This window comes from Leuciscus leuciscus (assembly GCF_965113295.1).
Source record: "Leuciscus leuciscus genome assembly, chromosome: 25".
NCBI lineage: Eukaryota > Metazoa > Chordata > Actinopteri > Cypriniformes > Leuciscidae > Leuciscus > Leuciscus leuciscus.
The window spans coordinates 19,124,352-19,148,997 of NC_138724.1; the positions used below are offsets into that span (position 1 = coordinate 19,124,352).

The 24,646-nt window shown below is 37.6% G+C and overlaps 2 protein-coding genes across 4 annotated transcripts in view; one reads left to right on the top strand and one right to left on the bottom strand.

Annotated features, from left to right (window-relative positions):
* Positions 1–2,754: 2,754 nt before the first annotated feature.
* On the bottom strand, positions 2,755–13,871 carry tes (testis derived transcript (3 LIM domains)). The gene is made up of 7 exons (XM_082159426.1): positions 13,712–13,871; positions 11,291–11,376; positions 8,878–9,427; positions 7,682–8,086; positions 5,952–6,167; positions 4,590–4,748; positions 2,755–3,323 (listed from the first exon to the last, which is right to left on the bottom strand). Exons 1-7 carry the CDS (start codon positions 13,736–13,738, stop codon positions 3,129–3,131), a joined length of 1,638 nt encoding a protein of 545 aa, XP_082015552.1. The 5' UTR covers positions 13,739–13,871; the 3' UTR covers positions 2,755–3,128.
* Positions 13,872–19,527: 5,656 nt separating this feature from the next.
* LOC309490326 (carboxypeptidase A1-like) overlaps positions 19,528–24,646 on the top strand; it is a 57,574-nt gene continuing 52,455 nt past the window's right edge. The window contains exons 1-8 of one of the 3 annotated variants that reach the window (XM_082159430.1): positions 19,657–19,830; positions 19,953–20,034; positions 20,137–20,270; positions 20,770–20,869; positions 20,971–21,072; positions 22,524–22,622; positions 22,732–22,842; positions 23,696–23,786. In XM_082159430.1, coding sequence (XP_082015556.1) covers positions 19,739–19,830; positions 19,953–20,034; positions 20,137–20,270; positions 20,770–20,869; positions 20,971–21,072; positions 22,524–22,622; positions 22,732–22,842; positions 23,696–23,786 — 811 coding nt within the window. In that variant the 5' untranslated portion in view covers positions 19,657–19,738. Of the gene's footprint in view, positions 19,831–19,952; positions 20,035–20,136; positions 20,271–20,769; positions 20,870–20,970; positions 21,073–22,523; positions 22,623–22,731; positions 22,843–23,695; positions 23,787–24,646 lie in introns of all 3 variants that reach the window. The other 2 variants (XM_082159428.1, XM_082159427.1) reach the window with 2 other exon arrangements.

A 24,646-nucleotide genomic window follows, 5' to 3' on the forward strand; every position in this document is an offset into this window, starting at 1 on the left:
TGAAATGCTAAACCAAACGTCCCAAAACTCTAAAATGTGCAAAAGAGAGTTATCGCATCCTAATTCACTGGGCTTAAAACATTTTTGTGCTACCCAAAATAAATACCCACAATGTCAAAGAAAAACACTCCCAGTGAATAATAAGTTTCACTAATGTCTTAAATGGTCTTGGTGGAGTATGGATAGCACATGACTCCTCAACTATGTTTGGGGAGAGCTACATTACTCTTCAGCTGGGTGGGGCTTCTCCATTTTTTGTCCTAGAGAAAAAGAGATAAACACACTGGGAGAGAAATAGATAGAATGAGTACATCAAACAATGGTCTAATATACCAAAGGTGGGTGTGGAGAGTTCACTTAATATCGTATTTGACTTGACACAATGAAAAAGGCAGGAAAAGGAGGAGTGTACGAGATGAACAAAAGCACAAAAGAGCGCCGAAAGAACCCAAAGCCAACCGCAGATATGATTTAAAGACCATTAGGGCTGTGCCAGGGATTTGCTTTATTTGCCTGCCCAGAGTTGGTATGAGCATGCCCAGATGATAGAGGCGGGGAGTACACCTGGAAACCCTGGTCTTGTCTGCTTCATATCAGCACACATATGCAAAAACAGCTCAAAAAGAATTTGGAAAGCCGTTGAAGAGAAATGTGAAGAGAGGTGGCCTTAAGGTTTTATGGCTGAGTAAACATCACTGAGGTGACTAGAAAAGCGTCAGGCCAATTCTGGCAGGCAGCACACTAGTTCCTTCTGTTTCGTCACTGTTATGTGTCAAACTCTCACTCGTTTTCTCTTTTTTTTAGGAGGAATGTTGTTGGGGAGGCTTATCAGTCAAAGAGACAGCTGACTGAGCTTGAGTTCTGAGTCTGACTCTGCCTCCTCTCTCTTTCTGTATTCACATTCCTCTCACAATTACCTGGAGCATCTGGACGAGTCTCATGCCGTTGGATCATTCCTTAACAAAGAACAACAAAAAAGTCACATAACTTGCCAAGTAATGGTTAGACTACGTTTCTTTGACAATATTCTTGTTATAACCTTAACCACACACTTCAAAAAAAGAGAAATTATTATTTGATAAGAATGTTGTTCAAGCATCAAACCAGCCCTACAGGCCGAACCCTAAACCTGGTTAACGAAAATGTTGCTCGAGGACCAACGATGATGTCGAACAGCAACATGCAAAAAAAAAATCATGGTACAATCGTTGGGACACAGATGCACTGCACATTGCTATTAACTAAACAGTGCTAAATAGTGAAGACTGGTGCTGTGCAACAACATATAGAATGTGGAAGAGCGCCCTCTCCAGGATCATCTTAACAATTGCTGCTAAAGCGGAAACGGGTGTCCGAATGAACATATGTCTGTCTGTCTATCCATCTATCTATAACATTTCATTTTGATAGTCCCCATTAGACATTCTACTACTAACTACAGGTAACTTTGCAACTACATGTCAACTACCAGTCAAAAAAGCATTGTAAACTGTCGCCTTAATATCTGCTAACACTTTATTTTGATGGTCCCCCAACAGACTTTCTACTGACTATAAGTAACTTTGCAAGTACATCAACTTATTCTAGTAACACTAACCTAACAGTCTACTAATACTCTGAGAGTAAGTTGACATGTAATTGCAAATTTAGCAGTTAATAGAATGTCTAAACTGGACTATCGAAATAAAGTGGAACCCAACTATCATCTGATTGAACTGGCCATGTGCACTTTCATAATGTGCTAACACCAGATTATTTTTCAATACTGAACTACACAATGGACCGGTTTAGTTTCTATGTGCTTATCTAGGAATATTTTCTCAGCTAAAGGCCAGATAAACATGACCGCACTGAGGAGGGGGCCTTGCAATACAAACACGTTTTTATCTAAGGCTGAAAAGACATCACTGAATAGTTAGCCAGAACATACAGTATAGGCAGAAAGAGAGGCCTAACCTAATAAGCATATTTTTCTACATTGTCATTTATCATTATTTTTCTCGAGTGTCTGTAAAAAAACAAGCTCAACAGTTTTGTGACTAACGAGTGTAATTCCAGGATCCCACCTGTCACATTTCTGCTGTCACCAGTAGGATCCTCCAGGGATTTGGATCGTCTCCCTGGCCTGTCTTGACTCTTCATGTGTGGGGTCTGTGCTATAATTTCGCTAAACAGCAGTGACGCTTAATGCTTTGCATCTGTGTTTCATCACCTCAGGGAGCTACAAATCAACAGATCATATCTCTTGCACAGTTAGTGCTCATGGGGAAAACAAGTGCTAAGGAGGGAAATGTGCAAGTAAATGCACTTCATGTTTGGCAGGGAAAGCACAATGTAAATAAATTCCTTCACGAGGGGTGACATTGAAGGAAAGAATTCCCTCCTGGAAAACTCCACCCTAGTGTGGCGTGAGGTGAGGGGAGGTGAAACAGTAGAGCCACTCGTGCAACCGTGGACAGTTACGATGGGAGGAAATGACGGCATAGTCTTAAGTTCGCCACCATTAGAGACAATGGAACCGGGCTTCCTTGAATTGTGCCCGGTTTCCACAGCTAAGTGTAAGAAAACACACAGAGGACTAACTTTTCCCCAAAAGTGCCGGCCTAGATTGGTATTTTCAATGGTGTGAAACGGTCAAGACGTTAACATGAACGTAACACCTGTCCCTTGAGATCCCGAACTTGTACGCAACAATAACGATGGATATTTGGATACATAGTTGAAGTGGAAAGATGGGGAAATAATCCATTCATATTACTGCAAAACATTTATTGGATTACAAAATGAAAAACATAAAGTGCAATTTTAGACCAAAAAACGGAAAGAAAATTCAGTAGCCAAAAAACAAAAGCCATCATAGCTTCTGTTTATCAATACTAAATTATTAATAATAAAGACACTGTCACGTTGACAACACTTATTAAGTTGGTTCATCAGCTGCTGCTCCACCGTATTGCTTATTATTTCTCAAAAAACATTCAAATGACATGAAAATTAAGATTGGTCATTCAACTACATTAATTTCTAAAATAGTGGGAGTATATATTTATGAGTAATGCGTTAGGGAGAAACTGGTTTCCAGTGCTCTGAGCACTTTACCAAATAAAACTGAATTCCTAGGTGTTCCTTCATGAGGCCATGACCTTTTTCTTGCACTCTACGGAGCAGAGCAGCATTCCCTGCAGGGCCATGAAGCGCTGGCCCATAAGGCACTTGGAGCAGCAGGAGCACTGGAAACACTGGGGCTCAGCGTGCCAGTGGTGCTCTCCATACGACACACGCTGAGCTTCAGGCTCGATGGGGTTCTGACAGGCCGCACAACACTGTGAACACAGAGAGACAAGGAAAAATTCACAGGAAGAAGTATATCATAGTAAATGCATTTGTTTGAAATAACACTTGTGACAAAGGTCTTTGATTACACGTTACAGGCACAATCAAGCGAGTGCATTCTGGGATATAAATATAAAATAAACATTAAATATGTATATTTTGCATTATGATTTATTTCTTCATTTTTGAACATATGAATAATTTATTCTAAATAATATTAAATCTTTAATTTATAATGATTAAATTACATTAATTCATATTTTAATAGTTAATATAATAATTAATATCATCAATAATCATTAATATTTTATGTATATTTTATATGCCCTTCAGCAAGGCATCCCAGGATGCACCAGTGTGATTGCATATGTAGTAAGTGTAATCAAAGTTATTTGGAAGAAACCCTTATTAATTAACATTATTATATCAATATAATATATACTTATACATATGTGTGTGAATAATTATTATAAATATTATATTAATATCATTTACAGATGATAAAATATAAAAACTCTGCTCTATTTGAATGTCTAAAGTTTCCTTTCTAAGCTGATGTCTAACAGATGAGTCATAAGAGCTGTGTGTCATTGGACAAGCAGGCGTTGAGAGAGAACGATGGTGTCCGATATCACACAACTCCATTATAAGCGCATCCACCCTCCCTTTCCTCTGATTATCATGTCACTGGCACTTCCTTAATCTCCTTCACCTGCTCCTGAACCAATATGGCTGGCAAACACATGCCGAGCCTGTTAGTTTTAATAGCCCAGGCTTAGCAGGAATTCACTTCCATTTAGGCGTGACATGAATGATACTTGTACAATGGCTGTAAAGCTAATTGTTTCAATGATCTATCTATCTATCTATCTATCTATCTATCTATCTATCTATCTATCTATCTATCTATCTATCTATCTATCTATCTATCTATCTATCTATCTATCTATCTATCTATCTATCTATCTATCTATCTATCTATCTATCAGCCTTAACTGTAATGTATTTCATGTTATGCCAACCACAATTAAATTGATAAAAAATTTAAATATAATTGTACTAAGATATACAGTATATTACTAGGTTATTGGCTATTTATTATTAGTACTTATAAAGCACATATTAATGCCGTATTGCATCTATACATTCCTTTCTGTGGAAGATGAAAAGACATCCAATAGAAAGAAAGATACTCAAAATCAAATAGAGCAGAGAAACAGTGAGGGGAGAGAAAGTAAGGAATTTCTTCTCTTTACCACAGCGTGGTTCTTCATGTAGCAAGGTTTGCAAACAGGCTTGTCTTTCTCCATGACGTAGGTCTCTCCAGCCAGCACACAGTCACAGTGAAAACAGCAGAAGTGCTTCAGGTGCCAATCGTGGCCCTCGGCCTGAGTGTACTCATTACTGAAGATGAGCTGGAGACCACACACACACACACACACACACACACACACACACACACACACACACACACACACACACACACACACACACACACACACACACACACACACACACACACACACACACACACACACACACACAATTGTTTAAGAACATTCAACAAAATTACATTCATTATTTTACTAAGACTAGTTCAGATTTTAACATGAAACATATGGTGGGGTCTAAACATCTGAGATGACATTGAAAATCGTCAGCACTTCTTACTGTACCACTCTTTTTTTATGAACCATTGAAATTATCATATAGGATAATGCACACGAGCCGCCTATTGTGCCATCAGCTCATTTCTTGGCACGGTTTCATGGCCGCACATAAGATGCGTTAAAGCTGACAACAAATTTTTATTAGAATAACTGCTCAAACAAAATATACATTTTCAGCACTTTTTACTGTACCAATTTTTTTGTTTATTGGCCTTTTGCACCATCAGCCCATTTTGTGGCGCTCTTTCTCAGTCGCTACAGATGATGCGTTAGAGCGGACATAACAACTTTATACTAGAGTTACTGCACTAATTAAAATCCAAATTGTTTGCACTTTTTACTGTACTAATCTTTTTTTTTTTTACCACTGAACTCAGCAAATAGGACAATGCACACTGAGCCACCTATTGCACAATCAGCCCAATTCGTGGTGCGGTTTCTAAGGTGCCACAAAGTGGACAGAAGGACTTTTTACTAGAGGTACTGCTCTAACAAAATCCAAATTTTGAACACTTTTTACAGTACCAATCTTCATTATGAACCATTGAACTTGTCATCTAAGACAATGCAGACTGAGCCACCTATTGCACCATCAGCCCAATTTTCGGCGCTGTTTCTCGGCTGTCACAGATGATGCATTAAAGTAGACAAAAGGCTGTTATAGTAGTCTTACTGCTCTAATGAAATCCACATTTACAGCCTTTTTTACTGTACCAATCTTTCTTTATGGACCCTTGAACTTGGCATATAGGACAATGTACATTGAGCCGACTACTGCGCCATTAGCCCATTGACCTTTGTTTCATTTAAACCTGGAAATGATCAAAGTTAAGGTTCTGAACATAGCCATTATTAAGTTATTGAAGATTCTGAACTATTTCCAGGTTGCTAAACAAATGTAAGCAAATTTGTGACATTGACCATGTGAATTACTTTGCCTCCACTCACCTCATCGCAACCTGCACACCGAGGCTTTTCGCTATCGCCATAATGGCGGCCACAGTACAGCTGATCCTTCTTCCAAAAATAGATCATGTCCACCAGTAGCTCGCTGCAGTTACAGCACACAAAGCATGCAGGGTGCCAGAGTTTATCATAACCTGCCCGCTCGGCGTAAACCGCCGGCTCACCCTTCTTCATGGGCAGCTGGCACCGGTGACATGACTGTGGGCAGAGATTCGGTGATGAGTTAAGCTTGGCATAAACATCAATGAAGAATGAAAGGGGGGAAACACAGTGGGGGGAGGTTGGTATTAATGAACAAGACCAGAGACGGTTCACTTTGAAAAATCATCACCACAGTTGAAACATGAATATTGGAAATAGGAAAAAACGACCAAGTCTAAAGGAAAAGACCCAAGATTTATATTACTTTATATGACAAAATGTGACATTTTCTCATAATTACTTTATATCTCACAAAACAATACAATACATACTTTATATATCATAATTATGCCTTCAATCTCACAATGTGAATTATATATCTTGTATCGATCTTTATATCATAATATAACTATTTCGCATTATTATGAATTTACATCTTGTATTTATGACTTAATGAGAAATAAAGTTGTAATTATTAGATATACTTAACTTTATTTCTCACAATATGACTTAATCTCATAATCATAACTTAACTTCTCGTATTTATGACTATATATCTCATAATTCTACTTTTTCAGATAATCAATTTCTCATATTTATGACTATCACAATGTGATTATTTTACATAATTAGGACTATTTCTCATATTTATGACTGTACTGTATATCTTACAATGCAAATTTATTTTGTATAATTATGACTTCATATCTCACAAAATAACTTTAGTTCTCGTAATTATAACTTTATATCTGTTTTATATTTATAATTTTAAACTTAATTATACAATAACCTGTTTTTGGAAAGCTGCAGCAGAGGGCAAGATTTTCAGTGAATAACATTTCAGTTTGTTCATCAGAAAGTTATTGTTTGACTTCAGAAGACTTATAAATATAGTGAAGGAATTGTATGGATCACATGTATGGTGCTTTTCAGAGCATGAGAAATGTGATCACTATGAACTGTTGTTGTATGCGAAAGAGCTGCTGAAGATTGTTTTAATTCTTATGTGTTTCAGGGCAACAATAACAGCATATAGGTTTGGAATAACATTAGGTTGAGTAAATAAAAAGACACACACAATCCCTTTAAAAAGGGCAAGAACATTAGCCTGATGGCATACATGTGTTTCCATCATGAGATTTCAGATGCTTACAATAGATTTAGGAAAAATCCACCCGAGCTCGAACATAACCACAGGGACTAAGTGTGGTAATTTATGAAGATCTCTGAAAGAACATAACGTTCATTCCAGCTGCCTGAGTAACACAGGCTTGGCAGTATATGAACCGCTCTTATGTTAATCAAGTGAATCCGGAGATAAGCGCAGGAGAATGATTTGACTCCTGTGGCGCACATGTGGTGGAAATAAATACTGCTGCACAACAACTCCAAAGGGGATTTTTCATTAATAGATGTTGACATTTAACTGGAAATAATCTAGATTGAGATTCATTTAGATGTAAAGGGATAATGAGAATAAAGAGGTTACAGACGCTATTTGTATGTAATAGAGAAAAGTATTCATGGCAAGCAACATCCACATTCACAATAGGTGTCCCGTTAATACTTACGTAGTTACCAGCAGGTCCACTGAGTGAAGTTCCATCAGCCCCTGGGGCGCCAACTTTTCCCATTGTAGCAATAGCATCACCTTTGTCTCCTGGTGTCCCTGTTGTTCCAGCACCAGGCTTCCCTCCAGCCCCGACACCTTGAGGGCCCCTTTCCCCGGCCAAACCTGCCTGCAGCCCCATCTCTTCGGGCAAGGTGATGTCACCTATGCCCAAAGCCTCATCCTTGTACTTTCGGACATACTGCTGCATTTGCTTGACCTCGCTGGGTGAGAGTTCGTGGCAGCGCTCAGGGTCTTGGTCGTGGTCGGGAAGCTGCTTGGCCATCTGCTTCTTACGGTAATCCGCTCCCGCCGAACCAGCGATGGGTCGCCGCTCCGGAGGCAGAAGTTCCATGTAGAGCAGAGCCTGAGAGGACAAACGTGATGTTTTTTGGTCAATATGAAATGGGATTTGCAACTCTTATTTGGCTTCTGTAATGTGATGTATTTTTGATTGAAACAAGGTATTCAAAAATAAATGGCAAAGGAGTGGCAGGACGTTCATTCTTGGTGAAGCATTCCTTTCATATTTAAAAAAATATACATATTTTGAGATATTTTTATAAATATTTGTGGAATAATTTAATTATATTAATAATAAAAATAAATAAATATAAATGTATAATTCTATTATTTTATTAAAAATAATCATTTAAGTTTTATGTATAATTTTGCAACAGAAAGTTTACAGAAAATAACAGAACAATGTAGGCCTACAGACAAAAAGGTCAGCTTGATTTCTATTAATGAAAGGTGTAACTTTTCATTACTCAAAGAAAGTTTTTAATTAAAACTAAAAGAACATGCATTTTTATATTCTTTTCTGAAGAATAATGCTTTTATTGAAAAAAAAGTAACATAACTGCTAATATTTTAAACTTCTGTTTTTACCTCATTTTTAAGTATCAGCTAAATTATAAATGCAAACATATTTCTATTATTCAGCATTTTAAGACAATCAAAATATTGGGAGAGCACAAACGTTTTCCAAACTTTCAAAGTCTAAAAAAGAAGAAGTAGAGAACAGTGACCTCTAGTGGATACAAGTATCATAGTACATTTACAAACTGACCCTCAAGCACAAGTTTGAATATAAACTTAATTGAAATATAATGTAATGTATAGTATAGTATATGATTTTAAGATTAAGAGGGTTACCAAGCCTTGGTTGATCCCAGGTGGAGCCCATTCATAGGTAACAGACTTCACCACATCCGTCTTGGCAGGCACTGCAGTGGGGGTTGGGACAGCAGTAGTGGCAGCACCAGGGCCTTTAGATGGGATGGAAGCACTATGGCCTGTCCCTAAAGCAGCAGTATGGCCTGTTCCTGATGCAGTAGTACGGCCTGTTCCTGATGGAGCAGTACGGCCTGTTGCTGGGGCTGCAGGGGAGTGAATTGACGCTCCTGGGACCGCAGTGGCAGCAACAGGTGGGCCATGAGCGGACTGAGAGCTGGGGGTGTAGGTCTGGCTGGAGCCGGGGACAAAAGTGGAAGCAGGAACAGGAGTAGCAGTGCTGATGGTGGCTGCCGGGATGCTGAACGTGACTTGGTTGCCTTTATAAGACGGGATGCCATCTTTCTTCAGCTTGGCTATGAGGCCTGTGTACTTGGTGTCCTCAAAAAGCTTCCCCACCTTCTTATTCTCCTCCGTCTCAAGCTGCACGTCATGGTCCTCAACCCCGCACTTGCAGTTTCGGCAAATCTTTCTGATAAAAAGAATGACAGAATTTTTATTTCAGGGTGAACACTTGTGGAAACACTTAAACCATGCACTACAATTCAAAGGTTTGCGGTCAGTTTGATTTTTTTGGAAATATATTTATACTTTTATTCAAGGATGCATTAAATTGATTAAATGTGACAGTAAAATACATTTATAATGTTACAAAAAACAGCACAACTGTCTTCAAAATTGATGTTTCTTGAGCAGCAAATCAGCATATGAGAATGATTTCTGAAGGATCATGTGACTGGAGTAATGATGCTGAAAATACAGCTTCACAGTCACAGGAATAATTAATTAAAAAAACATAAGCATAAGACACTGACCCCAAACATTTGAACTGTGTGAAGAATCAAACCGCAGAATACAGGAGGGAAAAAACAATGACTGATAGAGAATGAGAGTAGCATATTATTACTGTCTCTCTGAGTTATGTCTGTTTTGTTAAGTTAAGAGTCTGATAACACTAGTTTGGATTGCTGTGCACGTCGAGTTACGGCATGCACAGAGTATTCAGTGATTCCTTGGAAAAAGAACAACGTGGGTTACATGCTGAAACCCTTTCGTCATAATTCTTACCGCAACAGAAAATAAATCAATCATATTGTGTTGCATTCAATGAGACCTGTGAACATTTTGAGAAAAGACTTCGGTTTCTGTAGAGCAGGATAAAGTGCATTGTTTATCTGCAAGATGACTTAAGGTTTATATGTCATGAAAAACTCTTTGTTGACAATTTGAATGGAAAATTAATGCATTCTGGTCACTTTGTTGCTTCAAACCACTGTAATTAGCTATGTTTTCCATCCACCAATTTTTTTCTTTTTTTAAATTATTGTTATTGATTCTTTGCGCCAGTTTCCCAGGAAGTGATGATTTTGTTCTCTTGAACACACTGGATGGAAACGGTGCTTTATTTCGCATATCTTTCATGCAATATTCCAATTATGCGCATAATTTACATTCAGAACTTTGTATGGAAACCCGGCTATTGTGAACGCAGGGTCAGGGAACGAGAGGGTAATCAGGAAAACTAAATTATGACTTTTTGGTGCAAGGAACCCTGACATTATAAGGGAAGAAAATAAAATACTACAAAAGTAGAACATGGCCCCTTTTAAGGACACTTTGAGCTGTTTAACATATCAAAAAGAGCCAAGCAGAAAGAATGATGGTCTTTGGAAATGTTACAACATAAATCTTAGCCACAAATCCAAAGAGTCTTTATCTTCACCCAAAAGAAATGTTTCAGCATGTCAGTGATCCAAAGCATCAAAGCACAGATGTTTTTACCCAAAGCGTTTTAAAAACGAAAGACTTTGAATTGAAGATGAGGAACAGGAAGTGGGCCTACGCCTGTCTGAGTCACTTTACTCCCACTCAGATGTCACTAATTCGGTTCAGCCAATGGATGGCTAGTCGCCAATCTCTGCTGCATAGAAACAAACACAAAGATGAAGTCTCTGGCTCTGCATCCAATGACCTCCACATTGACGTCTTTTCATTCAAAGAATTCCTGAAGCCCCACGAGGGCGCTCGGGAATGGCACGCAGCGCCGCTGTAGCGATAGAGCTTTGGCACGGGCATCTTGGCACCTGTGACTCTCGCTTCAGAAAAACTGGTCGAGTGCAGCTAATGGCCAGAGCTCTCTCAGCATGACACTTTTCTTGTCGTATTTGTCAGATAGATTTGGTGTTGCATGTTGCCTTGTTTTTCAAGATGATGATGGATAAAAACAAAGTCAAACCAATGATGGCCCAAACATGATTGCACAGTTTTCACAGTATAAACCACACGCATGAACAATATCACTACACAAATACATAGGAAGGAAGCAAGTACAAACCGCCAGAAGTGAAGATCAAAGCCTTCACACTTGTCCTTGCATTTCAGACAGGCAGCTCCGGCTCCAATCTCATGGCCCAGGGTTATCTGCCAAAACAATGCATTAAGACACATTAGAGATCAAAAGAAATTTATAATTTTATTCAGCAATTCAGCAAGGATGCATTAAAGTAATCGTAAAGATATTTATGTTACAAAAGATTTTCATTTCAAATAAATGCTGTCCTTTTGAACTTTCTATACATCAAAGAATCCTGAAGGAAATTTTCAACATTGATAATAATAAGAAATGTTTCTTGAGCAGCAAATCAGCATATTAGAATAATTTCTGAAGGATCATGTGACACTGAAGACTGGAGTAATGAAAAAAAAAAAGAGTTATATCAAATTGTTATAATATTTAACAATATTAGTGTGTTTGTTACTGTATATATATAATGCATAGTTTTCCAACAATAATAATAATTTAAAAAATCCTAAATAAATAAACTATGCCAAAACAGGTAAAAGGTTCACAAATTTAGCATATATTAAGATGTCACTCGGGTTAGCAAAATTTTGGGACCAAATTATTATTATTATTATTCACTATTATTTCTTTATTCTCTAACATAGTCCAAGTTCATAAAAAAAAATTATAAAAAATGTGTGCTTCCAGTTACTTATAAAAAAGAAAAGACCAACATGTAACATGTTTATGGAAAGTTCTCTTACACTTCATTTATGCTTTACTTGCTTAATTGTTCCATAATTAACACGTGAAATTGTCTGAAAGGTCTGTTTCTCATAAGACAAGCAGACAAGATTCAAAGAGGCTTTTTTTCTCCGTATACACAATCTAGTGCTTCTAAAACTTCATAGAACTTACTATTTAGGACAAAATAAAAGACTTTACAAAAACACTTCAGTATGAAGCAGGACATAATTAACATAATTAAAGGGTAAGAAAAGAATCTGACACCAGTCTTCTTCACTAGATATTATAATATTTAGATTATAAAGTTCATTCCTGTCCAGTAATCCTCCTGAGCTGGAAGACCGCCTTATAAGGTCAAGTATTTATCAAGATGGAGAATGCCTGGAGGGATTTTTTTCTGCCTAAAATACGGAGAGATCCCTCCAGATCAGTTGAACGGCAAAACTATGAGGCCCACTGTGGCATAAACCTGTAACTACTGTTATTTATACTGTACTAACACTAGTGCAAGCCTCAGTTATTGCTTTTAAAAACATGACAATTTTGCAGTTCTCGCAAAGATTTAGCAGGCGAAAAATATTGCATCTGTTAAAGATGCTTTAAAAATTACAAATGTAACATTTTTTTACCGTTTCTTTGATAGACTCTTGAACTCTTAGTACACTTAGTGTTGCAACTGTAAAAATGTGGAAATGTTATATACATGAGAAACTGTCCGTTTCACACAAAAAATTATAATTCTCTGAAGACTGTTGGACACTTTACCTCTTTTCCAAAGTTGACTGCAACTTTCAAGCTTCAAAATACATGCAGAGGTGACATAAAAGTATCATTAAAATAATCCTTAATACTTGTATAATTTAAGTCTTCTTTATAATAATTAGTTTTTTATTATATCTCCAGTGAGATGTTAACTGTGTTGACTGCATCATTGAAATCAAGAACTAGACCAGTCTGATTTGAACAAATCATTTAGATTAACTATTTTAATGTTGAATGTGTTCTTTTTGAGGCTTGACATCTTCGGTCATCATTCATTGTCTTTGAAAAACATTTTTCAAAGTATTTTTTGTGTTTCACAGAAGAAAGAAAGAAAGAAAGAAAGAAAGAAAGAAAGAAAGAAAGAAAGAAAGAAAGAAAGAAAGAACAGCTTTGGAACGACATGTGGGTGGGTGTGAGTAACAGTAGGCTAATATTATAATTTTGGGTTGAACTATAACTTTAAACTGTCAAGTGGAACTTCACATCTTTACATCATCATCTTGCAAAAACCCACTTCTTTCTTTACTGTACATGCATGTCACAACATATTGCAACTTGGCTTGTGGTTGAATAACTGTAATGTACGAAGAAAATTTCTGCAGTAACACCCCTATAAAAATAGTGAATGTATCTGTAGAATGTTATATAATAATGATAACATCTTGTAGCTTGTTTACAATATGAACATTTTTAAATCTATAGGCTCCATCAACTCCAATTCATTTTTTTCCTATCAAATAAAGAGGGACCAGGATCCTCCTTCTATGTTTTACTTCCTATTAATGACCACTTCCTATTTCTTAATAAATGTAACCACGCTTTTTAACCATTTGCTCGAAACCAACAAGTCGTTATACCAAATGTTTCGCCATGTATAACAATGGCAGTAGCTTTACCTTTAAGGGCGTTGCCGAATGTTTCAGCAACTAACCCTTTGAACCATGACCAGTTTAATAAGCGTACCTTTTTAATTTCTTTCTCGATCTCCATTCTTGTCGAGTTTGTTTAGATTTGATAAACGGCGTTGAATCTATTCCCACCGGCAACTTTCCCTGAATGATCACTTTTGTTGAACGGGACAGTCTCCCACTGCCCCTCTCTGAGAGACTTCCGCTCATTGTCAATGTGCGCTGTTCAACCAATAGAAGCAGAGATGTCCATGAGACCTACCAATCAGAGCCAAGCATGACATGTCAAAGTTACAAATCGAAACAATCGCGGATAGAGCGGAGGCTATTATGAATAGTAAAATAGCCTACTATATTTCACTGTTATGCTGTGTGTGCGTGTGTGTGTGTGTGTGTGTGTGTGTGTGTGTGTGTGTGTGTGTGTGTGTGTGTGTGTGTGTGTGTGTGTGTGTGTGTGTGTGTGTGTGTGTGACGTCACGTGGATTACATTGCTTCATTTTGAAATTATATTTATACAATTATTTATTTTAGATATTAATTTGAAATGATTATAAATAAAATGTAATTGTTTAAAATAAAATAATTTTGTCTTTTGTATAATATATCATATCAAATCATATAGATAGATAACCTAGTAATATGATATATAGCCTACTGTATATCTTAGTACAATTATATTTCAATTTTTTATCAATTTAATTGTGGTTGGCATAACATGAAATGCATTAGAGTTAAGGCTGATAGATAGATAGATAGATAGATAGATAGATAGATAGATAGATAGATAGATAGATAGATAGATAGATAGATAGATAGATAGATAGATAGATAGATAGATAGATAGATAGATAGATAGATAGATAAAGCCATAAACTAACACCCTTACTGCTTCCATAGGAATAAAGAGGGGTAAATATCAGTCAAATGTCAAATGTCTGTGATTCAGCGTGATCACCTCTATAAAAGCAGAAGTTTTGGCAGTTTTCTGGTCTGAAATATTTAGGTGTGTGTGTTAACACAATGCCAAGGAGGAAAGACATCAGAATGGTATTAGAGAAGAAATTGTTGCTGCCATCAATCTGGGACCGACTGGTTATGACCATTTCCAAACAATGAAGTCCATTATTCTACAGTAAAGAAGATTATTCACAAGTGGAAAACATTCAAGACAGTTGCCAGTCTTCCCATGAGAGGACGTCACAGCAAATTCACCCCAAGGTCAGACCGTGCAATGCTCAGAGAAACTGCAAAAAAAGTACAACAGAACAATTAGAAAAAGACTGAACAAGTATGGCTTGTTTGGAAGGGTTGGCCTCTTCTCTCTAAAAAGAACATGGCAGCATGGCTTAGGTTTGCGAAGTTGCATCTGAACAAACCTCAAGACTTCTGGAACAATGTCCTTTGGACAGACGAGACCAAAGTGGAGATGTTTGGCCATAATGCACAGCGCCACATTTGGCAAAAACCACAACCAGTGGTGGAGGAGGGGTGATGATTTGGGCTTGTTTTGCAGCCATAGGACCGGGCCACCTTGCAGTCATTGAGTCGACCAAGAACTCTCTGTATATGATTATAAATCCAAAATGTTGCTTTTCTGGCTCTTTTAGGGGTTTATTAAAGATTTGTGTGAACTTGTCTTCATTTAAGCCTGCTTGAATTCCTTGCTTTCATTTTTTTGGACATAGGATAGCATGGCCACTGCTTCATTGTCATGACTAACTATATTGTCACTATTGATAATGTCGTTGCTGTCTGATCAACTGAGTGTGTTTCGTGTCTTATCTTGGGTGTAATTATTACTCGCTCAATACACAGTCATTCCTTTAATTAGCTCGGTTTCATCGACCAGATTAAACGTGCCTTTGCCGACAGATCCTCAACCAATAAGCTGCCGCCACTTCAAATCCTCACATAGACAAAAGCTATTTCTTTAAGCAAACTGAAGTGAATAGTGTTTAAATCAATAAATTAAATAAATCAACCAATCACGAGAAGTCTGTGTATTGACTAAATCACACTTTAATCCCTAAAAATAAAGATTTAAACAGCTGCATTGTTCTCATTCATCAGACAATAGTGTTACACAAAGTTATGAGAACCAAAGCAGCAGGCCTGTCTGAGCTTATGTTATAAGCTCAAAACTATCCTTGGTAGAAGTGTTTCCTGCTCTTCTATTTCACAAAGCAAGATCCTGTTTTGCAGAGATCTAAATGCATACGCTTAATGTTTTTGCTGTTTTTTCTATAACCATTATTCCATTTTATGAGGTAAGAAGAAATAGGTTGTAATTAATTGTGACTAACTGTACCACAGCTATCGGTGTTGTAAGGCCCGCTATATTGGTCCAATCTGCCGGTTCGCCAATACACGGGGAAGGGATCACGTGTTCTGTCCTCACTCATGCAAAGTATTGGTTGGTTAAATTTGTAATACATTGATCATAATATGTATTTACTCGTTAATTCATCTGACTCCATAAATGAAAGGTTTTAATAACATCTGTGCCTCACTAAAAGTGAGCGAATGTATTTTTTGTGATTAACTTTTTATTGACAGTTAACAAACATAAACATAGACAAAACAGCACTCAAACACTGACCGTCACCACAATAAAAAATAAAATAAAATAAAAAAAAACAAGGGAAACGTATGTACACACTTAATAAAGTGAGCGAATGTATGACTATTACTTTTAATCATTAAATGAACAATGTCAAAATCAGTTAGAATAATCGCATGTAACAATTTAATATTTCAGATATCAGAGATCAATTCCACAATCAATTAAAATATCTAGAACATGGTTATACATTGGTTACACCAAGGAATCTTACCCAGCTTGTACCTGAGATAGAGAGCGCGAAAGGGAAAGAGAGAGAGAGAGAGAGAGAGAGAGAGAGAGAGAGAGAGAGAGAGAGAGAGAGAGAGAGAGAGAGAGAGAGAGAGAGAGAGAGAGAGAGAGAGAGAAAGACCACCTATTCAATTCCACATCCAGCCAAGAAGAGTGCCAGAGAGGGCCAGAACACCTTCCTTTATTCTCTCCTGACCAGGTGACATGGGGGATGGGGAAGACCACCCTCCAATGGCTTCTATCCCACAGAAGGGGGGTTGCCTTATCTGGCCTTATCTCTAAACCAGTTTTCTCTAAACTTCTCTAAACCTTATTTCCTTTTATTTTATCTATCTGGATATGAGATACAGTATCTGTACCACTCACTTTGAGACATTTCAAATGACACCAAAAGCATAACAGTCAATGATAGACATTCACATTAAACCATGTTCTTGTGTGAGTTGTTCTTAGTAGTTTGTGAGAGGAAGTCAGGCCGTGTGGGGGAGGTCGAATATTAGCCATCAGGGCCCTTTTGCCTCATGCAGGCCTCAACCAGTATTTTCAGTCTTACAGTGTCTAAAGTAATTTTATGAAGGGTGAGTTTGTTTACATGTGAGTGTATGTGACTTATTTAACATTTAGGTGTGCCACTCCTGTCAGGATATGAATTGAGGTTGTGCAGATAAGAAAACTCAAGAAGTAAATGATTACCATAGATTGGTTATCTTGACCTAGTAATATCTGGGTTAGTTTTGGTATAAATGCAACTGTTCTGACCATCTGCTCCATTCAAACAAAGTATATATATATATTAATACACATATATAAAATAATATATATATGAAAAAACTAACAATATTATATATAAAAAAACTAACAATATTAAGTTTTGTGTAAATGTCATTGCCACATTCCTGTTTATCTGCTTCATTCAAATATAACCAGTTCCCCCAATAATATTCTATATTAATATAATATTCAAATGGACTAATGCTTTCTTTGCTGTAACTCATCTAATGAACAATAATTCTTAAAATTATATATATATTTTTTATTTTATTTTATTATTAATTTATTATTATATAAGAAAGGACTACACCAATAATTTTGCATATTTACCCCAAAGGATGACTCATTGATTTGGTCTTGTTTTTACTATCTCTCTGATTTCAGCTGAGGAATATTGATTACATGTACTAGTCAACTGAGGCATATTGATTACATTTATTAGCTTATGTTGCTATAAACAGCTGCATTCCTCTCACTCCAGCATTCATATTGTACAGTATTGTGGGAACCACAGCAGCAGGCTTCCCTTCCCATTACCACCTCAAATACAAGGTCACAGCCAGTGAGGCAGTACATAAAAGATGTCTCTAGCTAGTTCTACTCTATGGAAGCATATGGATAGCAATATTCAAATTTAAATGTAACATGAGAAATTGCATTTATTTAAATTAAACTGTATTACAAAAATTATAAGATATGTTTAACATGTTCAAGCCTCTGTCAGTGATAGAACCAGTACGCTATCATAACCATTATGGTTAGTCAGACACAACATGTCTGTTGAAGTGTTGACCTGGGCACCTTGCAGTCATTGAGCCGACCATGAACTCCTCTGTATACAATGTATTCATTGCCTCAATAAGCTCATTGTTTCTGCCTTAAATTAATACATTGTTAGCCAACTTCATGATTTGTATATGTACATTTCAGAAATACATGACCTAACTTGGACACAGTCACCTCTGATAACAGAAGATGCATGCATTTTCTGTAAAGCTGCTTTGAAACTATATGTATTATGAAAAGCGCTATAAAATTAAATGTGAAGTGAAGTATACCAAAGGATTCTAGAGTTAACTGTGAGGTTATCTGTCCGACAGCTAAAGCTTGGCCCAAATTGGGTCATGCAACAGGACAATGATCCCAAGCACACCAGCAAATCTACAACAGAATCACTAAAAAAGAAGAGAATGAAGGTATTGCACTTGCCAAGTCCAGAACTCAACCTGATTTAAATGCTGTGGCAGGACCTTAAGAGAGTTGTGCATAAACGGATGTCCACAAACCTAAATGAACTGAAGCAACGTTGTAAAGAGGAACAGGCCAAAATTCCTCCAGAACGATGCGAGAGACTGATACTGTCACACAGAAAACGATTTCTTTAACTGATTGCTACTAAAAGTGGCTCTACAAGCAATTGAATCATAGGGTGTACTTACCCAGACCGCAACATAGTGTCGGCCCAGATCCGGCCTTGTGGAATCCATGTGTACCAGATGTGGGCCGGATCTGGGGCGACCCTATGTTGCTGCTTGGGTAGTTTGTCACCCATGGCTTTTCCATTTTGGCATTATTTTTGTTAAATAAATAATGACACTGTGTAAAAATATGTAATTTGTTGCTGTTTATCTGAGGTTGTATTTACCTAATTTTAAGACCTGCTAACAACCAAACGATCTGTTAAAGTGCTGAAACAGCCGCGTCGAGTGAGCAGTGCTTTACAAGTTCCTTTACTCATAGAAATAATCGTAGACAAGCTGTCCGAGATTATTGCTTGGCTCTATCAGTATGATTGTACTGTATGTTTTTCTGTTTGTCTTTTACCATTCTGATAACTCTGGTGATGTCTAAACCCATCTTTCACATCTTAGAAAGTACTTTGGTCTGATCTGAATAGGTATTGGTAGTGTAAGGGTGTGGGGGTTATTTTCTTGGCACACTTTGGGGCTCTAAGTACCAATTAAGCATGGTTTAAACGTCACAGCCTACCTGAGTATTGTTGCTGATCATGTCCATCCCTATATATCCACAGTGACCATGGTTATGGTCTATGGATACTAACGCACGTCCCAAAGCTCAAATCATCTCAAACTGGTTTCTTGAACATGGACACTGAGTTCACTAAACTGAAAGGACCTCCACAGTTACCAGAGCTCAATCTGAATGTCAGTAACCAAACAGTTGATGGGCCCCATTGACTTCCATAGTATATATATTTTTTTTTTCATGTATGTATGTAAGTCAGTGGGGCCCATCAACTGTTTGGAAACAATCATCTTTTGTGTTCAGCAGAAGAAAGAAATTTCAGAACAACTTGAGGGTGGAAATGATGACAATTTTCATTTTTGTGTGAACTATCCCTTTAAGAGTCTCAGGAGGAAGCTGTGGCTGAGTGTTAAGGAGGAGGGTCAACATGGTCAAAGCTACAGTGACAGAATATGAAGTGTGATTTATTTTTTAATGTTGATAGCTACTTTTAGTAAGAAGATGACCAGATTACTATTTTTAGGTGCTCTATTTGTGGCTGTTTTTGCCAAAAAGACTTTCGAGAGGTGAGTTACTTTGCGGCTTAAATGGATAATAGTTCATAAAAAACTGATAAATATGAAATTTAAAATAACGCCACATTTCATGTCTAAAAACATAATTAAACATATGGTGTTGATGATGTCAGAGACCAGGTTCTTCGGATCAGCGCAAAAGATGAGGCACAAATCTCTCTCCTGAAGGAACTTTCTGAACAGGGGCATCTTGGGGTGAGTCTCACATCAAGACCAGAGATTTACATGTTGTATGTTTCTCATATTTAAACTAGGAAACTGTGAACATCAGATTTCCTTGTTTCCTTCTGTGTTCAGCTGGACTTCTGGATGGAGCCCGTTCATGAGTCCCTGCCTGTGGATGTTCGTGTCCCCTTTCACAGTCTCCAGGCTGTCAGGGCGTTCCTGGCATACAATCAGATCCAGTATAATGTCATGATTGAGAATGTTCAGGTGGGAATATTACTGGAGAGAAAAAAAACAAACTAATATTACTTACTTTAACTAATTAAACTTTTTTATTATGATTTTAATATATTTAGACGATAAACAATAATACAACACCCATTCATTGGTTACACCAGGGGTTTCCAAATAATTTTTTTGGAAAAAACTAAAAATATTTTATAGTAGGCCTACTTAAAGTACCAGGCCTGTGAAATATTAAGTTGATATTTTAATACTTTAGCAACAACACATTCACATGTTCTCTTATGTTTGTAAATGGTCACATGACACGCAGGTAAACACATATTTTATCTTAAAGTTTGATTGTTTTTATTTAAAAATTACTTTAATTTTCAATTTTATTTATTATTAGCTTATCACCAATTGAACCCCCTGCATTTCCCTCACAAACCCCAGATTGGGAAACCCTAGGTTTCTCCACAATAAATATTTTGGCGTATTAATTTTTTCTTTCTTGTTGACACTATTCTTCTCGCACCATATGGATTTGCTGGAAGATGAAGAGCGTGAGATGGTGAAATATAATGCCTTTCCGAGAAGTACCGATGACTTTGTCTACTCCGCCTACCATGACCTGAACTCTGTGAGTGTGTTTCTTATGTTTTTCAGAATTCCATTACCTGTTGTTAAACAATTTTACACACAAAATCTACAATCATTTGATCTTCACCATGCTGTTTGCAGATTTACTCTTTCATGGACATGCTTGTGGCAGAAAACAGTAATCTGGTCAGCAAAATTGTGATTGGTAAGAGCTATGAGAAACGCCCCTTGAACGTCCTGAAGGTATGCCATGATAAATAATTATATATGTGCAGTGTTAAGTGTAATGCATTACTAAGCAATTATTTATAATACACAATAAAACTTTTTTTTTTTGGCAATAAACCTGGAAATTATTTGTGGTTTTAATCCTATTGTTTACTATATTTATTTGCTCGGTCAGTGTCGTTGCGGGTTTTGATTATTATGCTGTTGTAGACTGTATAAGGACCTTTGAAATAACTGAAATCATTTGGTGAAGTGATATGTAACTGTAAAGCGGTCAAGACCTGCCTGGAACTACTTTAGCCATGCGTTTCCCTGAAAATAATTGCACACCTTAGAACGTTCGTCAACCAATCAGATTCAAGCATTCAACAGCCCCGTAATAATGTCATTTAACTACTTTTTTAGTAAAGTAAGGGATTACTCTTAAATTTTCTGTAATTTAATTACAGTTACTTCGGATGTCATTGCATTAAATACTGTATAGACCAGGGGTCACCAACCTTTTACCAATGAAGTGCCATTTTTAAGTTTCGGAGTTTATCACTGTGCCATCATCTATCAACTATCAGAAAGGATATTTTTCATGGCCACAGAAAAATAACTCTTTCTTAGCATGTAGCTGTGATCGCATCGTTAAATTGAAGTTGATTTACAAGCAGACGAACACATAACTAATCTACAAAACACATACACACAAATCACGCATACTGTACATGGGGAAATGGAAAAGTGAATGAAACTGGAACAGAACAGGGGAATGACGCTTGGGTAAAGTGTATTTTAACCATCTGAAAGAACCATCAGTTTCTTCCTTCAAAGCACCTTTGTTAACAAAGGGGTTCACAGCTTATACTAAACCTCTGTTTAGTTAGTTAATTGTACGATACTTGCAATGCCTTAGCCATTGAAAGAGTTGATGCAGTCTCAGAAGAAAGTGTTGATGATTCCTTGAGTCGATGGTGTTGAAGTTGCAATCAATTTCTTCTGCTTTAAATGAAGAAATTGAGCTTGCGATGTTAGTCTAGCTCTGTTACTGTTGAGGAAGTTACACATGGCTTAATGTGTTGAGCGCACAAATGTACCTGATATAGACCTGATGGTCGAAACGTTGTGCTTTCAATAAATTTATCTGGAGTAGCTTGCAGTGTGCGGACTTCACTTTTCTTTTTTTGTGAATGCACATAGCCCCAACCACAACTCAAGCCACTGTCTGAGTCAGTGTTGTGTAGAATTAAAAGTTTTGCTCAAAACAAAGGAATTTTCATAGCGCTCCTAAAACACATTGTTTACAGTTACAAGAAAGTTTAACCTATGAATGACTCTGCAGTATTTTAACACCAAAACATTATTCAGCTTCAAAAGAGATTTTGAGTCTCATACTTTCCCAAATGTATATTTAAATACAGTATGTCGTATGTGTAATATAATCACACTTTTTTCCATTGTGATCATGTCTTTTCACGCAGTTCAGCACTGGAGCGAACCGTCCAGGTATCTGGATCGACACTGGCATCCACTCCAGAGAATGGGTCACCCAGGCCAGCGGAATCTGGTTTGCCAAGAAGGTAAAGCTATTTATTCTTGAGTCAGCAAATACAAAGATGCTTGATTCAGTGGTATAATGGAACAGGAATTGACTTAAGCACGTATACCCGTGTGTTTTGTCTTGTGAAGATTGTGACCGACTACAGACGTGACCCCATCTTCACCGACATCCTTAACAAATATGATATCTTCTTGGAGATTGCCACCAACCCTGATGGTTTTGCCTACACCCACAGCAGTGTGAGTTTTAGGCTACGTTCACACTGCAGGCTGAAACGACCCAATTCCGATTTTTTTGCCCCTATGCGACCTGTATCTGATCTTTTCATGACAGTCTGAACGACACAGATCCGATCTTTTCAAATGCGACCCAGGCCACTTGGGTATGTCGTCCCAAATCCGATACATATCCGATCTTTTCAAATGCGACTTCAGTCTGAACGGCCAGGTCGCATTTATCCGACCCGCACGTCATTGATAAGCGAAAAACGTCATAATCCTGCGATGAAGTAGTCGTCGGTTTGAAAACGGACTGCATATTCGTCGAGCTGAGGTAAATCTGCCGAACGGGTCGACCTCGACGAGCCCGTTAATTAAAAAAAAGAAAAAAAAAAGCCCACGGCCATTATATATATACGTTATGTTAACTTATTTGTGCTGAATCTGATATTAGATAGGTCAGCGGCTGCTGTCTGGCTCTTGTGTAACGGTCGCTGCGCGCGCTCGTGTGTGTGTGTGTGTGTGTGTGTGTGTGTGTGTGTGAGAGAGAATCACAGTTAAAGTTTAGCTACTTCCGCAAACAACAAGTGACGTCGTTGACCGTTGAGTACTCTTCTGCGCATGCGGGTCACTTCTGGGTCATTTCACGTTCACACAGGAGATCACAAAAGGTCGCATTTAATTGGAAATGTGAACGGCCTTGCAAAAAAATCTAATTTTTTCAAAAAATCGGAATTGAGCATTAAGCCCTGCAGTGTGAACGTAGCCTTAGAGTCTGATGCCTGGAAGACTTCAAATGCACATTCAATTCAGAACAACTATATTTTGGGAATAAATCCCAACTGACTGCTTTTCAATTGCGAATCTGTTTAAGGACCGCATGTGGCGTAAAACCAGAAAGCCGAACCCTGGCTCCAGCTGTGTTGGAGTTGATCCCAACAGAAACTGGGACGCTGGCTTTGGAGGTGAGATGCTTTCATCATTGAAGTTGTACTTTAAGGCCCATGTCTTGGGGCAGGTGGCCTTCCTTCTTTAATATGATTGGCCATTTCAATTATTTTGACATTGACGGGTGCCGGTAGACCACCGAAGCAGACAAACCTTAAAATGTAACTTGGTTACATTTAGTCCACTTTAGACATTCTACTAACTATAAGTAACTTTGCAACTACATGTCAGCTAACTCTCATTAGAGCATACGTAGACTGTTAGGTTAGGGTTAGTAGAATAAGTTGACATGTATTTGCAAAATTACTTATAGTCATTAGAATGTCTGTTGGGGGACCAACAAAATAAAGTTCTAGCAGATATTAATTTGGTGGTATAATGCCCTTTTCGCTAGCCTGGGAAAACCCAGACTACTTCCGGCGAATTTTAATTCTCTCTCCAGGATAGTCTGGAGAAGAGCCCATTCAAACTCATTTCTGTGCCGCCGAAATCGCGGCACCAATCAGAAACGTTTGGGGAGGGATTTACATGATGACGACAGCGCAGCGACGCTGAAGGAGATTTCATTACAAAGATGGATGCCGCCGTGGAACATCACTCGTTCGAATCATAGACAGTATATAAACGAATCAGTTATCGCGTCTGTTTTGAGCGATTTAAACTTACCGTTTTCGTTAAAACCGGAGCAAAGAACAACACTCGAAGCATACATCATCTCCTTCATCGATCTGATTGGTTTTATGACTATCCAATTGCGCCCAGAGGAATTTGAGCTACGTCGGTTGGTGACGCCCCTTTGGAAATGATTTGTCTACATAGCTTCGCCAGACCCTACACTCAGTTTCAACTGAGAAGGGTCTGGTTTTAACCAGGCTAC